Source organism: Hyaloscypha bicolor (genome assembly GCF_002865645.1).
Source record: "Hyaloscypha bicolor E unplaced genomic scaffold K444scaffold_81, whole genome shotgun sequence".
Lineage (NCBI taxonomy): Eukaryota > Fungi > Ascomycota > Leotiomycetes > Helotiales > Hyaloscyphaceae > Hyaloscypha > Hyaloscypha bicolor.
The window spans coordinates 24,744-40,960 of record NW_020194583.1 but is presented as its reverse complement, the minus strand read 5'-3'; the positions used below and the strand labels follow the sequence as shown (position 1 = coordinate 40,960).

The 16,217-nt window shown below is 46.4% G+C and overlaps 6 protein-coding genes across 6 annotated transcripts; 3 read left to right on the top strand and 3 right to left on the bottom strand.

Annotated features, from left to right (window-relative positions):
• Nucleotides 1-121: 121 nt before the first annotated feature.
• K444DRAFT_629903 (putative mitochondrial enolase superfamily member 1) lies at nucleotides 122-1,617 on the top strand (the record flags this gene model as incomplete). Its single annotated transcript, XM_024883123.1, has 3 exons — nucleotides 122-277; nucleotides 349-954; nucleotides 1,030-1,617. The coding sequence occupies 3 exons, from the start codon at nucleotides 122-124 to the stop codon at nucleotides 1,615-1,617; spliced, it is 1,350 nt and encodes a 449-aa protein (XP_024736671.1).
• An 813-nt stretch (nucleotides 1,618-2,430) lies between these two features.
• K444DRAFT_404671 (uncharacterized protein) lies at nucleotides 2,431-3,261 on the bottom strand. The gene has a single exon (XM_024872554.1). It carries the CDS (start codon nucleotides 3,084-3,086, stop codon nucleotides 2,598-2,600), a length of 489 nt encoding a protein of 162 aa, XP_024736670.1. The 5' UTR covers nucleotides 3,087-3,261; the 3' UTR covers nucleotides 2,431-2,597.
• Nucleotides 3,262-3,915: 654 nt separating this feature from the next.
• K444DRAFT_613086 (spermine/spermidine synthase) lies at nucleotides 3,916-6,258 on the top strand. The gene is made up of 3 exons (XM_024880274.1): nucleotides 3,916-5,307; nucleotides 5,353-5,653; nucleotides 5,696-6,258. Exons 1-3 carry the CDS (start codon nucleotides 4,268-4,270, stop codon nucleotides 6,104-6,106), a joined length of 1,752 nt encoding a protein of 583 aa, XP_024736669.1. The 5' UTR covers nucleotides 3,916-4,267; the 3' UTR covers nucleotides 6,107-6,258.
• Nucleotides 6,259-7,309: 1,051 nt separating this feature from the next.
• K444DRAFT_589795 (uncharacterized protein) lies at nucleotides 7,310-8,412 on the top strand (the record flags this gene model as incomplete). The annotated part of the gene is made up of 2 exons (XM_024878126.1): nucleotides 7,310-7,967; nucleotides 8,085-8,412. Exons 1-2 carry the CDS (start codon nucleotides 7,564-7,566, stop codon nucleotides 8,410-8,412), a joined length of 732 nt encoding a protein of 243 aa, XP_024736668.1. The 5' UTR covers nucleotides 7,310-7,563.
• A 38-nt stretch (nucleotides 8,413-8,450) lies between these two features.
• Nucleotides 8,451-10,651, bottom strand: K444DRAFT_613084 (uncharacterized protein). Its single transcript, XM_024880273.1, has one exon. It carries the CDS (start codon nucleotides 10,284-10,286, stop codon nucleotides 8,724-8,726), a length of 1,563 nt encoding a protein of 520 aa, XP_024736667.1. The 5' UTR covers nucleotides 10,287-10,651; the 3' UTR covers nucleotides 8,451-8,723.
• Nucleotides 10,652-11,238: 587 nt separating this feature from the next.
• Nucleotides 11,239-13,409, bottom strand: K444DRAFT_613081 (uncharacterized protein). Its single transcript, XM_024880272.1, has 2 exons — nucleotides 12,571-13,409; nucleotides 11,239-12,463 (listed from the first exon to the last, which is right to left on the bottom strand). Exons 1-2 carry the CDS (start codon nucleotides 12,934-12,936, stop codon nucleotides 11,732-11,734), a joined length of 1,098 nt encoding a protein of 365 aa, XP_024736666.1. The 5' UTR covers nucleotides 12,937-13,409; the 3' UTR covers nucleotides 11,239-11,731.
• Nucleotides 13,410-16,217: the final 2,808 nt, after the last annotated feature.

Sequence of the window (16,217 nt, the reverse complement as noted above, 5' to 3'; positions counted from 1 at the left end):
TCTTCTCTAATTCTCCCTTTCATCCGTTTTTGAGTTTAAGCTGCCAATTGACCATCATTTCGACGAATTGACGACACACTTCACTGCAGAAACAGAAAGAAGAGCTGTAACCACAAGCACTATGCCAGAAGTCATCATCACCGGCTGGGACACCCGCGATGTGCGGTTCCCTACCTCTCTCGACAAGACCGGCTCCGATGCCATGAACGCAGCAGGGGACTACTCCGCCGCATACTGCATCCTGAAAACCGACTCCCAATTCTCCGGTCATGGAATGGTACCACTCCTCTCTCCTCCCCCGCTCCAAAACCTAGAAACAGTCAACTAACTTGTTTCTGCTGTATAAAGACCTTCACCATCGGCCGCGGCAACGACATCGTCTGCAAAGCAATTGACAACGTCGCCGGCCGCATCAAAGGCCGCACCCTCTCCTCCCTCGTCGCGAACTGGGGCCAAACATGGCGATACCTAGTCTCAGACTCGCAACTGCGCTGGATCGGACCTGAAAAGGGAGTTATCCACCTTGCGCTTGGTGCTGTGGTAAACGCCATCTGGGATCTCTGGGCTAAAACATTGAATAAACCGGTGTGGAAGATTGTGGCGGAGATGTCCCCGGAGGAGTTTGTTAGGTGCATTGATTTTAGGTATATTACGGATGCGATTACACCAGAAGAAGCAGTGGAAATGTTGAGGAAGGAGGAAGTGGGGAAGGCGAAGAGGATGAAGGACGCCGAGAATTCGAGGGCGGTGCCGGCCTACACGACGAGTGCGGGGTGGCTTGGGTATGGAGAGGAAAAGATGAAGGGGTTGCTCGAGGAGACACTCAGCAAGGGATACAGACATTTCAAGCTCAAAGTCGGCACGAGTGTTGAGGCGGACAGGAGAAGGTTGACAATTGCGAGGAGCGTGATTGGGTATGATAAGGGGAATATCTTGATGATTGATGCGAATCAGGTTTGTCATTCATTCATCTCCCTTCATTGTCCCTCCATAAGTTTTCTAACTTACTAATTCGATTCTACGTGATAGGTCTGGTCCGTCCCCGAAGCAATTGAATATATGCAACACCTCAAAGAGTTCAAGCCCTGGTTCATCGAAGAGCCCACGTCTCCCGACGATATCCTGGGCCACAAAGCCATCCGTGACGCCCTCCGCCCCGATGGAATCGGCGTCGCAACAGGAGAGATGTGTCAAAACCGCGTGATCTTCAAGCAACTTTTGGCCAGCGGAGCCATCGATGTGTGTCAAATCGACGCCTGCCGCATGGGTGGCGTGAATGAAGTGCTCGCAGTGCTCCTCATGGCGAAGAAATTCAACGTCCCGATCGTACCCCATTCTGGAGGCGTGGGTCTACCCGAGTATACGCAGCATTTGAGTACGATCGATTATGTAGTTGTGAGTGGAAAACTCAGTGTGTTGGAGTATGTGGACCATTTGCATGAGCATTTTGAGCATCCCTCTGTGATCAAAGATGGGTATTATCAGACGCCTATGGAACCGGGGTATAGTGTTGAGATGAAGGCGGCGAGTATGGAGGCTTATGGTTTCCCTGGTGGACCTGGGGGTTGGTGGATGAGTGAGGAGGCGAAGCCGATTTTAGACGGGGAGAAGATCTAGTTTCTGGTTTGGTATCCCAAAAGGAAAAGGAGGGGGTTGGAAGTTTTCACGTTGGGCCCCCCTTCAAAGGGCAACGACGGCATCCTTTATAGCACATGTGCTATCCCACCGTTTGGATCGTTCGCAGCATTTAGGGTTGGAGACAGGGGGTCGGAAGTTTTCATGTTGGGCTTCCGTCCGAAGGGCAACGATGGCATCCTTTATAGCAGCATGCTATCCCAAACCTTGTATTTTCACAGCATGAATATCATTGCTCGCACGTCCTCACCCTCTCACCCGTGATCTTAACTACAAAAACGCAAACCCCATAACCGGACTCAACCCCTTCCTCCCATTCCCTCCACGCCCTCATCCCCCATCTCCATTCGCGTATGCTCCCTGAAATCATACTCCGCCCTCACGCCCACGCCTGTCCCTCCCTCATCCTCCCAATATCCGTACAAGTACTCATATTACTCAAATGTATCAGATCTCTCGACGTGTTCGCCGGGTATCATACCAGGCATCAAGCTCATAGGCGACACATACCCCCGGGTAGCCGCGTATGTAGCGTTAGAATCACAGACTGCCTCATTTCGCTGAAGGATTTGAAGGCGTGCGCCTCTGTCGTAAAGATGTCCTGCCGGGAAAACTATTTCTCCCGTTAAATTTGCGGTCCAGTGTCTGGAGGTAATGGAAAAGGCGGTTCTGGAAGGGCGGGGAAGTCGGAAGTCCCATAGACACCGGCTATGTCGAGCCAGACTGGGATCACGGCTTTGAATGCGGAGGGCTTCTTGGGATATATTCGTAAGTTATCGTGAGGTAAACATCCTGCGACTCGGAGGATTCGTTCACGAGTTCGGGGGCGAGGAGGAAGGTAGCACTGGCGGGGAGGTGGATGCCTGATTCCTTTGTTCTGTGGGGTGGTCCGTAGGGGAATTTTGATGCGAAGGAGAAAGAAGAGGACAAACCCATTGACGGAAATATCAGCAGGGGTTCTCTCATTTCCTGTTGCTAAGATCCGATGCGATTAGTATTATGGATAGACGGCGTCGTTCTCTGTCGTGCTGCATAAGAGAACATGATGCAGTCACATCCCTGTTTCGGTATTGGTCGTCATACCGTCTGGACACTCGAGGTTGGCGGCGATGTAGGTTACGAGGCAGTCCATGCAGGGGGTTGATGCGTTGAGCACTTCGTAGGTATCCATTCCGTTGTTTGTCGTACTGGGGAGAGTGATGAAGGGACCATATTTGATAATTATGCGCTCTGATTTGTATCGGCGGAAAAATTGGGCCTTTAAAGCCGTTATATTTGGATTGGGAACAGAGGATGATGATTTTGGTGAGGCAGGAGAAGCCGGTGACGAGGGGGATGATGGGGAGGATGAAGGTGGAGATGATGCTAGCTTGGCCGGTCAGAGTGAGCTGAGGAGGTAAATACTGACATGGAGATCCTCTTCTAGTTGACGTCGTCGCTGGACTCGCCATGGCAAGATCTGATAGTGAGAGCACGAGGAAGAAACACCTTTAAAGAATTGAGATAAACATGCTGGGCAACTGACCTCAGCATCAACAGCTAAATCAATTGAATCTCACTCGAGTGAGCAAAATTGATGGAATGAAAATAAGCCTAGACAGAAGCTGACGGCACGTAAAGTGACTTCCACGAAGAGAAACATGGGAAGGAACTCCAAACGACGTGTTAGCTGGAAAAATTGGCCAGTCAGCGTACTCGGGTCATTGCGATATTTTGTACGGGTGAACTGAATTAATGAATACCATCTCATCAGCCATCCCCGCTTGTGCAACATCCCGCATTCTTCGAAAATGAGCGTGTTGGGAACAGGGAATATGAGGATCCAGATCTCAAAGAACATAAAACAACGTAGCAGTGCTACTACTGATACCACGATGAACAAGTGTGAAAAGGGGTATGTGATTGGGAGTTTTGTACGCGCTTGACTGAAGCATGACGGTGATCGATCGAGGTGACGGAAATGAGATGCATCGTAACCGACTCCTTCGTTTTCACGGAACGGAACACGGTGCGGCAATCTCACCGAGGATTTGCCTATGCCTGACACTCATGGCAAGAGCGGTAATTAAGCTCTTCCACGAGGTCATCCAACTTCATACTGCGAGGATTGAGGTGAAGTTGTGAGAAAGTTGAAGGCTTGAAGAGCTACAGTACGCTGTGAGGGGGAAAATTCGCTTCAGCCTTAGGCACACATTTCGCTTAATTATGGCGCTAAGGAGTATTTAGCCTCGCTCCCAAGCTTCTACGAGCTTCACGCTTCTCTTCTAGAAATAATTACAATTCTAGAAATCTCCTCTGTTCCTATGTAACGTGAATTACACCTGGTAATTCGTCAACCTGGTACTTGGTTCACTTCTGCCTATTTCATCTGAGGATCTTCAACGCCAAGTCAAGTTTCGGTGATTCACGTGACCTGATTGATCTGAGCAGGGCTCCGAATCTGTTTCAACGATCAGTGTTTCAGGATCACCGCACTGGTCGCATCAGGCCATATGGCAACGTCTCCGAAATACATCGAGATATTCATCGCCAATATGCCTTTCATCATCTGTGATTAATAGCTGTCTCTATCCCGTTGTCACACCGTTCGCGCTCATCGAAGAGCGTTGGGGCCTGACCATCACAGCCCGTCATGGCCAAACCACCAAAACAGCCCAAGGCGCCACCACCAGCCGAGCAGCTACTGACCCAAGAGAACTTCGAGTGGGAACTGAAAGCGTTAGCTGAAAAAGCAAAGGAAGAGACTTGGGGAAGATGGGCGAAAGAGCAGGGTTGGGTCCTGGTTCGATCCGGGACGCTGCTCACGCTGGCCGCCGTGTACTCGAACGTCTCTCAACTCACATTATCGCCCGTTTACGGCTCCATACCATCATCGATATGGCATTCAAGAGCAGTCATGACCGCGTGTTTCATTGGATGGTCATCGAATCTCTTTATTCGGAGGAGACTACCTCTCAAGCCGCAGCAGCTTCTGCCCCTCATTGCGGCCTACATCCCCGTGATGCAGTTCTTCCTGTTCAAGATCAGTGGCACTATGGGAGCGCTGTTTGGACCTCTTGTCATTGAAATGTTCACTTTCTTGCCGTTGCTGTTACTCTCAGTCTCAAGTACAGCCACCATTCTGGACGACTTGGAGATGAGCATTGGCAGATTTCAATGGCTGTCAGATGCAATGCCGGGACTCAGCGCGTATGCGTTTTTCAAGGGAATGGAGTATTACTCCCGCAATGTCCTCCAGCAGACAATTGGATCCAGCTTTTTACACACTCGACTGGGCTGTCAGATATGGCTTGCTCATCTTTACGCCATCTTTGCTCCCTCAAAACTACTTTATTACACCATTCCAGCCATTCTGCATACAGCATTCTTCAATGTTCACGTGCCGTATTCTTACACGACTTCTTTACTGAACTCGACGATGGCCAGAGAGGGGTGGACTCTTCTTGCCCGTCGAGAATCTCTGACGGGTTATATGTCAATCCTTGAGAGCCGCGAGCAGGGATTCAGGGTTATGAGATGTGATCACAGTCTTCTGGGTGGTGAGTGGTTGGTGAAGTCGGACAGGAACCTTCTGGCAGAGCCTATTTATGGGGTATTTGTGATGTTGGAAGCAGTGAGGCTTGTGGAAGTGAAGAAGTCTGTCCCTGATTCAGAGGCAAAGGCCTTGGTGATGTGAGTTGATCCCTCCTGGTACTGTACGTGACTGACAACCATCAGAGGATTGGGGATTGGGACGACCCCTGCAGCATTAATGGCTCATGGAATCGAGACTACCATTGTCGAAATCGATCCCATTGTCCATGAGTATGCAACCAAATACTTCGGACTCCCCACAAACCACAAAGCAGTGATCGAAGACGCTGTCTCCTACGCGGCCTCTATCGCCCAAACAGAAGAAAAGTATGATTATATTGTGAACGATGTATTCACGGGCGGTGCAGAGCCGGCCGACTTATTCACATCGGAATTCCTCTCAGATCTAAACACCATCTTGAAACCAGGTGGAGTAATCGCAATCGTAAGTCCCCCCCAACTTCCCAGACTTCTCTAACGAACCCAGAACTACGCTGGTGACCTCCTCCTGCCATCAGCACGCATCATCGTGCAAACCATCAAAACCGTCTTCCCAACCTGCCGCATCTTCCGGGAATCCGCCGCCCCCTCCACAGAGCAGATCTTCCAAGACGGGCGCGATTTCACTAATATGGTTATCTTCTGTACTAATGCTGCCGATGATGTTATATTCAGAAAGCCGACTGAGAAAGATATGTTAGGCAGTGGTGCCAGGAAAATGTTTTTGTTGCCGACACATGAGGTTGATCAGAGTGTTTTTGCACTGGAGGAGAGCGATGGGGGAATCTTGAGCAGTAATGATACGGAGAGGTTTAGGGGGTGGCAGGAGAAGTCTGCCATGGGGCATTGGGCTGTGATGAGGACGGTTCTCCCGGAGAAGGTCTGGGAGAACTGGTGAGCAGTTTTTGAACGGGCAGACAGAATCGGATGGCTAGAATAGACGATCTAGGAACGAGGTCCAGTGTACAGTACCTGTCAGCACTCCATTTTGAGTTTCGTGGGTGTGCCGTGTACCAGGTCCATCTCATGTTATACAGCGCAAGCGCGTCTCTTTTCTTCGCACCCTTCCTGAATCCCTGATGCGTGGTTCGAGTGTTCAAGTGGCACGATATAGGCTTTCCCAGACTCGTGTCAAGCATTTTGGTGTCACGAATTCCTTTTTTACACAAGCTAGGTTGCAAGGCAACATTGCATCTACATGCCACTTTTCACGTCCAGCTTAATTGGGATGAAACGTCTCGGTTCCATTCCTGTGCGTGATTGGCCAGGAAGGATTCAACTCTACTGTACGTTCCACAGCTTGAGTATCGCTCTCCCCCGACCATACAAGGCCTTTCGATTTCAATCATTTCCCTCGTCCTCCTAGAAGATTCAGCAAGTGCATCCTCTCTCTTGTTCCAGACCTTCTCTCACAGAAGCCCGCCTCGAACCATCACATCCTTCAACATCTCAAATACCACCCAGTTCTCCAACCGTCACATCCGATCTAAGAGCGCATGCGTTTACTCCGCACACACCTAAACGAATACTCCACCACACCTACCCTCTAAAGCAAGATCATATCTCTTGATAAATTCTAGGGAGTATATGATAGGTTCGTTGACCGAATTTGTCTTATCTTCCTTATAAATTAATAAGGGAAACATGGGTAGTTGAGGTAAGTTTTGGTGGGGTGTACGCCGAGCAATGGCCGCGATCTTTAACATCCACCAAAAGCACATGCTTTCAAAATAAATTGATTTCTGGTCCCCAATCCCCAACCATCTTCCAACCAACAAATCATGTGTATTGCATCCTTCGTCTCCTAATATGCGGCTATTTCACGGCCTGCACCTTCTTAGCTGCTAATACAAGGGTCATCAAACGCTCACCATACTTTCTCCAATACGCCATTCTCTGCCAATCACGCTCCACCGATGTGTCGTGCACAAAACTCAATATCGAGCTCAATGCCTCCGAGCAATTCTTACGCCGTGAATAATGGAGGGTAGTGTCGCTGGGTAAAGCACACAGTCTTGTTGGCACTTGCTCTGGAACATGAGTGGGAACTTCCTTTGGAACAATTGATATCAAAAGAGGGGTCTAGGATGATAAGCTCGTTATTTTATACATATTTTCCTCCCTCCAACGCAGCCCGGCCTTGCTTCTTTTCAAGTCTTGCTTGTCTTCAAACGGTGTTTCAACAAAGCCAATAGTTAAGATGATACCTGTACGCTTTCAAGCCATTGTGCTTACACTCCTCAGTTCGTCTCCCTCCTCTCCTTTATCTTGCGAAGTCACCAAAGACTAATAGCTACAGCCCTCGTCCCCCTAACCCTCAGTTCCACACTTCAGCCCCGGGACGACGATGATGACATGGCGGGTCTCCACGGCACGCCCTCCCTCCGCACAACTGCCCACGTAGTACACGGCATCACCATCTCCGTTGCTATCGTTTTATTCTTCCCCCTTGGAGGCATTCTCCTCCGCACAATGCAGCTACACCCCACCGCCTCCCCCTCCGCAGTGAAATTCCACCTCTACTGGCAGTCAACAGGAATGTTTATCCTCTGTGCAGGATTCGGGCTCGGGTGCTGGTTATCATACCTCCATAACGAGCTGTGGAACCAAGGACATGAACAAATGGGAACTGTGATCTTTGCACTGTTTCTCATGCAACCTATCCTCGGCCTTGTCCACCACCGCAACTATCGAAAATTAATCGAGAAGGGAGATGTCGATGAGCTGCGGACGATGTGGTGGACGAGGATCCATACTTGGTATGTACATGTGCGCCTGCTCTCATCGCCTATTTCCGTAAGGAAGTAGCTTAGCACTCCACTTTGGAGAGGATTGCGAAGCGAGGATTGATTGTGGTGCTGATTGATTGTTTCTAGGTACGGACGAAGCTTGATAGTACTAGGAGTAGTCTGCGGCGGTACAGGAATCCAGCTAGCAGCTAACTGGACGATCCCGCAGATGCTTGTGTACCTGGTCGTTGCAGTTGTGATAGCCTTCATCTATGTAATTGTATTGTGGGTGTGGTGGGGAAAAGGACGAGGAAGAAAGAGACTGAGGCTCGGGACGCGGAGTTTGGAGGGGTTGCCGCTGGGTTTGCCTGGTGAGAGACTTAGTTTACCGCTAGGGTGGTTGGGGGAGAGTGCGAGGGGGAGTGAGGAGAAGGTTAGGAGTTTGAGGGAGGTGGATGAGGAGAAAATGGGGTGAGGGTTTGATGGGTGTGAGGAGGGGGAAGGGGAAGGCGGCGCGGAAGAGAGAGTATGAATACGTTGTGATTGATAGGTTTTGTATATATATTGACAGGAAATAGTCTTGATAAACTCGAGGAGTTAGTTGGAAAGACTAGAGTAGTCATGGTATCATTACAGCTCACTCCCCGAATAAGAAGGAACGAAACTCCACTGGGAAGATTTCTCATCTAGCCCACCTCTCTATGCACCACCCGTCTCCCCTCCTGCAAAGAAAATATTCACACCCAAACCCATCCATCCAAAACCCAAGAAAAAGAACCCCGTGACTTAATAAGCACTATCCCAAAGCTCATCCTCGCCTTTAATCATCTCCAAAACCGGCGTCCTGCCTTCCCTCTTCTTCATCATCTTCCTCTCCTCCTTCGTTACAAGCCTTGGCGTAATCGGCATTATTGGCGTAAACGGCTGATAAGGACTATACGGCACCGCACCCGCACTCCAAGGGGTCCTCAATCCGCCCGTCTGTGGGCCCGCACCACCAACCGGACTATTTCTCTCCAACACCGTTGTCTTAGTGCTTGGAGCAAATGATGGAGACGTGACTGCTGGCTCGAATTGGCGCAGTGGGAGTTGGCGTTGGGAAGAGTTGGTGGAGGAAGGTGGGTTGGGAGAGGGTTGGCGCTTGGGAGGCGGCTGCATTTGGAGTGGGTTGAGCGGTGTTTGGCTCGTTGCTGAGAGGTCTCCCCCGCGGGTGGAAGACTGGATGGAGACTTGCGAGGGGTTCATCTGATGGTTGCTCCTTTGGTTGCGGACTGTGGGGCCGTAGGGTGACCTGGGGGAGAGCGGCTGGCTGAGATTGCAGCGCGGTGAGGTTGGGAGGGGGATCACGGCGGCTGTCAAGTTCGACGTGCTGCGGTGGTGGGTGAATGGGACTTGGTCTCTGGGAACCGGGGGAGGAGGGGGTGGTGCGTAGTAGCGTGGGGAGAGGGGCTCTTCGTCTTCTTGATGGCGAGGGAAGGAGGCCGATGCGGGAGTCGCCATTGGGCTCGAAATTTGCATTGCCTTCTTCCTTGGCGATTTGATTGACGAGATTATGGAGGAGATGCGGGAGTGGCCACTCTTTGTGGATCTCGTTTCATCGATGTTGAGGTTCGCAGGGCGGGATTTCTCGATCTTCTTTGGAGGTGGGGAATGGCGTTGTGGAGGAGATGTAGGAACAGGACCCGTCCTCTGCAGCTGTGCTGGTGGAGGCATCTCTTTCGGTTTGATCCCTTGTGCCTTCGCCTCCTCCTGCTCCATCACATGGGCATATATGTCCTCTAAGTCTCGGTTCAACATCTCGCGGTCTGCCTCGACGATCCGAGTATCGACGTATGGGTCTCCGAAGGGAGGCGGCGTCCGCGGCGACTTCAAGCTCGGCGGAAAGATGTACGGATTCTTGGTATCCTTCTCTGGAGAAGGCCAGGAGAAGTTCCGCGAGCCGCTTGGCGACGTGAGAGTTGGCGATTGCGGATGAGGAGTTGGTAGCGCGGTTTCAAATCGAGGCTCTACCATCTCAATATCAAGTGCTTTCGTAGAGACCTGGATCTGGTATCGAAGCTTGCGGCCCAGGCAGATGAGAGCTATGCCGACAATGCAGACGGAGAAGAGGTATGCTCCAATGATGCCGCCGACCTGTGCTGGAATAAGGGATCTGTCTCTCGAGGCCGATGCTGACAGAGGGGGTCCGTCGGCTGGTGGTGGTGCAGGATCGTACCAGATGTTCAATGGGTTGTTCTTGGGGACGTCGGTCAGGATGTTGGCCGAACTTATAGAAGTGAGGCAGGTCAATGACAAGAACAAGATGAGGATCGCTGGTGCTTGGATCGATGTCTCGGCCCAAACATGCATGGTGCTTCTTTCTTCTCTCGCGAAGACGAGCTTCCACTATTTACAGCGTCGTCGCCCAGGGACGAAACGTAGTGCGATACAAACGCAGCATGGAGTTGTCTCCCTGAGCCCAGCGAGTGGGCGGGTATACGTGATATACCCCGAGCTGGACTTGTCTTGGGCGCCATGGTGGTGATGTGCTGCGTGCTCGAAGAGCGGCCGAGGGGAGGGGCGCATGCCATTGGGCGAGAGCAGCAAATGTCAGTCCAGGCCAGCCATTCGGGTGCTTTGCAGGCCAGGAACATGCATGAGCACCCAGAATAGCGCCTGCGAATCCAACAGTACCGGCTGCGTCCTCGCGCTGTGATGGGATCGCTGGTTGCCCCGCAGGTGGGAAGATGCATGCACAGAGGGATGTCGTCGTTGTGAGTGGCTGCAAAGGCAAAATGTAAGCGCCCGGCCTGGGTGGCACACCCGGCAAATTTTGCTGCCCATTAGCACCCGTGCTGGAAACTCGCACTGGCAATAGTTCTCGAACGGTAACCCCAATCACAAACATCATGCGGCGCCAACGGACATTGCGGTGGATCTTATTTGAAGATGGACATGTTTCCAGTTGTGCTCATGCTGGCTCAATGTGACAGAGCATCTCATAAGTCGAAACTCGACCGAGCGAAGCGACAGTACGCAGATTATCACTTCAATATCTTGCAGCTCTCCCAATAGCAAGTATCACTTCGCATAGGTGTCGTTGATAGGTGGGGGGTGGGGTGATCAACTGGAAACATCCAACATCTGTGCGGCTGGTCGATGTGCGTCCTAGCGATTATTGGGCTATGAAAAGTTTCATGAGATTCGGTAGACGAGTAGCGCTTACGTGTGGATCTCATAGGATCGTGGATATACGTTCAGAGTTCTGTGACAAAGTCTGCATCTTTGCGCGAGATGCTCGAGTGAGCTTCTCGTGCGGCGAAGGAGAGATGAATCTCAGAGATCCAGTGTGCATCTTACTGCAATATCCCCATGATTAGATTAGAAGAGTGTCAAGCGTTGTCATTCGGTGCTGGCAGTGCCGAGGCGAGTTCAGGAGACTACGAGGACTTCGCGACCAGGAATATTTCGCAAGGCTGGCGGGCTCAATGATATTCTGAGCTTCTTTTTCGCTTGGGCTGAAGCGATGGAGGATGTTGACTGAGCGTTATTTCACGGACTTGAGGTGGGCCTACGAAGCAGGAGGAGACAGCGAAGCTTGTGAAGATCACATACTTCAACTTCTTGTTCAACCTCACACTTGATGGACATGTCGAATATCAAAACACATACGAGTACGCCTGCCTTTCGATTTTACTGGGCCGGAATGACAGAATGCTATTTTTGAATACCTGATAAACAAGTAGAACAATGACAAGCGTCAATCCTGCTCCTCCTCAACGTAAGAATGCCAGTATCCATGAACCAACCCAACCCTAATTTTCAATATCTCCCTCATACAATTTGTCGTCACTGGATTTTCCACCTGTCTGCTCATCAACAACTCCGACTCCACCCTGTTCATCATCGCTGCTCTCCGCCTCCTTTCCCCGAGCATTCTTCGGTCCAATCTTTAGGTCTTCAATGCCGCGCACAGCAACTTCTTCCCCCGCTTCCAATCCCACACCACTATCATGCCTATCCGTCTTCTCCGCGACCTCTTTCTCTGGCTTCTCCATTTCAGTCTGCGTCCCCTCTTCCACATAATCATACAACGGATCGAAACCATTTGTCATCGTCCCAACCTCTTTCCATTCGGGCTGGCTCGGTTGGCCTCCCCGACAATTCTCACAACCCTCGCAATCTTCCGAGCGTATGCACCACCACACAGTTCCCTCAATCCCTCCCTCTTCCTTGACTTTCACATCGCTAAGATCAAAAACCAATAACTCCAACCTGAAACTCTCCTCTTCTTTCAACTCTGTTCCATACAATGCCTTCCAATTCTCCTTCTTCGAAAGCATCTCGACGAGTTTATTAGCCACCATCATCCCGCGCTCAACCGTAATTTCCTGCTCTCTCGGATCCGGCGCAATCCATCGTCCGCTCTCCTCCTGATGAATCCCGACCCACTTCTCTTTTACCACAACATGCCGGTCATTGAGGAATCGCAACAAGACATCTTTCTCTTGATGCAGCGCATAGTATAAGTCTTGTGTTGAGGGTTCCTATCACCATCCATTAGCGTCAGTCATTTGTTGCTCCTCAACTTTCATCATTGCTCCAGTACACCGCCCTTGCACCAGTTTCAATGACCGAGGAAGAGGGCACTTACATTCTCCAACTGCTCAATGCTAAACACCTCGCCCTTCAACAAGCCCTTCCACACCTCATCCCTCCTCTTCCACATCCCTCCACCCGGTTCATTTTGCTCTCGGAGTGAGGATGCGACTTTAGCTGGGCCTGTGTTTGTTAGCCTCTTTCTCTCCCTGACTTGCAAAACCTCTTCTCTTCTCCCCCAAGGAGTAGCAGATGGGAGTTGAGAAGGGGAAATGCGAGACGTGAAGGTTGGGGAAGTAGTTGAGAACAGTGCGGAAGGCAAAGCCCAACTCACAACCCCAAAACCTATGTTCCCAGCTCGTCGAACACTGGCACACCGGGGCCGGCGCTTCAGGGGCGAGAGGGGTGATGGGTAAATCATCGGAGGGGGTACTGGTATCTTGGTGAATGACTTGCTCTGCTGGCTCGCGAGCGGGTGCGTTGGGGCGAGACATTATGTGTTGGTGGTTTCGAGGAGGTTATGGATGATGTTGTGAGTTGTGTTGTTGGAAGTTGAGAGAGCGAAAGAGGGCGAGGAAGTATAGGGGTGGGTGAGGAGTGTTGGGGAAGGTGTGAGAACCGGAGGTTGTGCTTTCCTTTCCTGGATGTTCATCCCAGAGCAGGATCAATTGAACATCGCAACAGACTGAATAATGAATGAAGGATATTCTAATCCAACGCTCGCATTGCAATCACCTCACAGCACACTCCTCATCGTCGCCTCCGCCTCCACCTTTCAGTCATATCCTACCACATAATAATAGGATCAAGCCCCATCTCCTCCCCATCTCAATCCTCCACAGCTTGAGAACTTGAATTAACGCAAAAGAAATCAATACTGTAGAAGCAATGCTGTGGGCTCGAAGTCTTGGTATTTGGGAGAAGAGAAGAGGGCCAGCTGGATCTACGGTGAGGTTGAATCTGAGGTGGGGTTCAGGGGCGTCATGTGATTGCGCTACTCTCCACCGACGCTCCACTGCATTCAGGGATCCTCTGGACGAAGCTGAATATCTGATACCAAAAACTTGACTTAAGATCAATTTTCAGTACAGAGATCGTACTAAGATCCGAAGGAGTGGAAAATCTCAAGGTCCCGTGGTCACTACGTAAACAGGAGGTAGGAGGTGTTTCATATAGTCGAAGTAGACAAGCTTCATTATTGCCAAAGAGTAAAGGACTAGCCCGATAAAATTTAAACTCCAGGTCCATTAGATAGTACGGCGTTGGCAGTGCTGAACTTGTAGACCCAGGACGCACAGGTGGTAGGTCTGTTGAGACAGGCTTGATACAGTCACATTTATCTAGATATGCCAGTCAGCAGGTATGTGTTGAGAGGGTAATGAGACATACCTTTGATTCCTGGAAACTTCAAGTCGACTTTAGTAACTGCACCAGTGATGTCGAAGCCCTTGACGTCTGCGGAACATCGGTTAACGAGGGAGGTTTTGGACGTCTGAGCCAGTAGCTGAACCATAGTATCGCTTAAGTTGAACCATATTATTAGTAGCGAGAATACCCTTGTATTTTCCATAATATGGTTCAACTTTCCTCACCAAAAACCATACTATATCTACTAGCTTTAATAATATATAGATACCTGTCCTCGTTTTCGACCGCCTCTTACCCTGACCTCCGCCCTCTATATTTTCGACTTATACTCGGTATATACTATATATAGATATAAAGTAAAGGAAGCTAAGAAAATACTTTATAACCGATTCTTTTAAGCCAAGATTATTAGATACTTTATAAGTATACCGCCAAAGTTATTTTTATAGTTAGAAGTATATTTTCTTAAGACCCTAAGGCAAAAGAAGATTTAATATAGCTTAGATTCTATATATACTTAGTATATAAAAAGCATATACTATATTATATTCTTAATCTTATCCTAATAAGTTACTTATTTAATATTAAATATATATATATATATATATTCTTATAACTTAAGCCTGGCTTATATTATAAATAAGATAAGTATATACTATATTAAATTATTCTTACTTAAACCGTTATTCTTAAATCTAGTTATAAATTTATTATTTATATCTTTAACTTACTATATTTCCTAAATTAAATAGAATTGCTTTCTTTATATACTTTAGAATATAAATAAAATCCTATAGCTTAAACTTAGTATATATTTTAAATAAGATAAGTATATATTATATTAAATTATTTCTATCTAAACTATTATTATTAATCTAGCCTCAAATTCATTATTTATGTTTTTAACTTACTATATTCCCTAGATTAAATAGAATTGCTTTCTTTATATACTTTAGAATATAAATAAAATCCTATAGCTTAAACTTAGTATATATTTTAAATAAGGCAAGTATATATTATATTAAATTATTTTTATCTAAACTATTATTCTTAAATCTAGCCTCGAATTTATTATTTATGTCTTTAACTTACTATATTTCCTAGATTAAATAGAACTGCTTTCTTTATATACTTTAGAATATAAATAAAATCCTATAGCTTAAACTTAGTATATATTTCAAATAAGGCAAGTATATATTATATTAAATTATTTCTACCTAAATCCTTATTATTAAATCTAGCCTTAAATTCGTTATTTATATCTTTAATTTACTATATTTCCTAGATTAAATAAAACTGCTTTCTTTATATACTTTAGAATATAGATAAAATTCTATAACTTAAATTTAATATATACTTTAAATAAGGCAAACTTATATTTAATTTTTTTTCTAATTATTTCTTTTAAAAAATATTATAAAAACTTTAAATTTAAATTAAAAATAACTTTAAATACTATATTTTATTTAAGACTATTTAATCTATACTAAAATTATTATAAATATTAGTAGAAAAGTTAGTATTTAGTTCTAAAAAATTATTAGCTATATATTTTATATATATATACTTAGCTTATTTTAAGAATTATTATTTAGTCTTTATTTCTTTCTTGGCTTAATTAATTATTCTTTTAAAGAAACTGCTTTTATTAAAGCCTATTCTTATATTATATATAATATTAGTAATAAAGCTTTCTTAAAAAAAGCAAGCTATAAAATATATTAGTAAAAAATATTAAAAGTCTCTAGTATTTATTAAGTATTATCTTAGTATATACTTTATAAATCTCGGGTAATCTAATAAGAAGCATTAATTATATTACCTAAAAATTATTAGTATAGTATTTATATAGGCTTAATATATATTAATCTTTTAATTTATAAATAGTAAAGTTTCAAATTATTATTTATCCTAGATTTATTATTAATATATACTATATATATATATAAGTAATAAACTCACCTTGCTTTCTATTACTATTTTAGTAAATAATAATGCCTTTTTAAATATTAATAATAATTCTTTAAAAAAGAAAGTAAAATATCTTTAGAATTTGCTTTTTATCTAGCTTTTTATTAATCTTTTTTATATATTTAACTAGGGCTTAATATTTTTTCTTGACTTAAATAAGTAATACTTATATAATATTAATATATAGCTAGTATATATATTATATAAATATACTTCCTATTTAATAGCTAGTTTTTCAAGTATCTTATCTTACTTAATAGCTGATTTCTCGAATAGTACTTATATAATATTAGTATAAGACTAATATATATATTATATAAATATATCTCTTATTTAATAACTAGTTTCTCAAGTATCTTATCC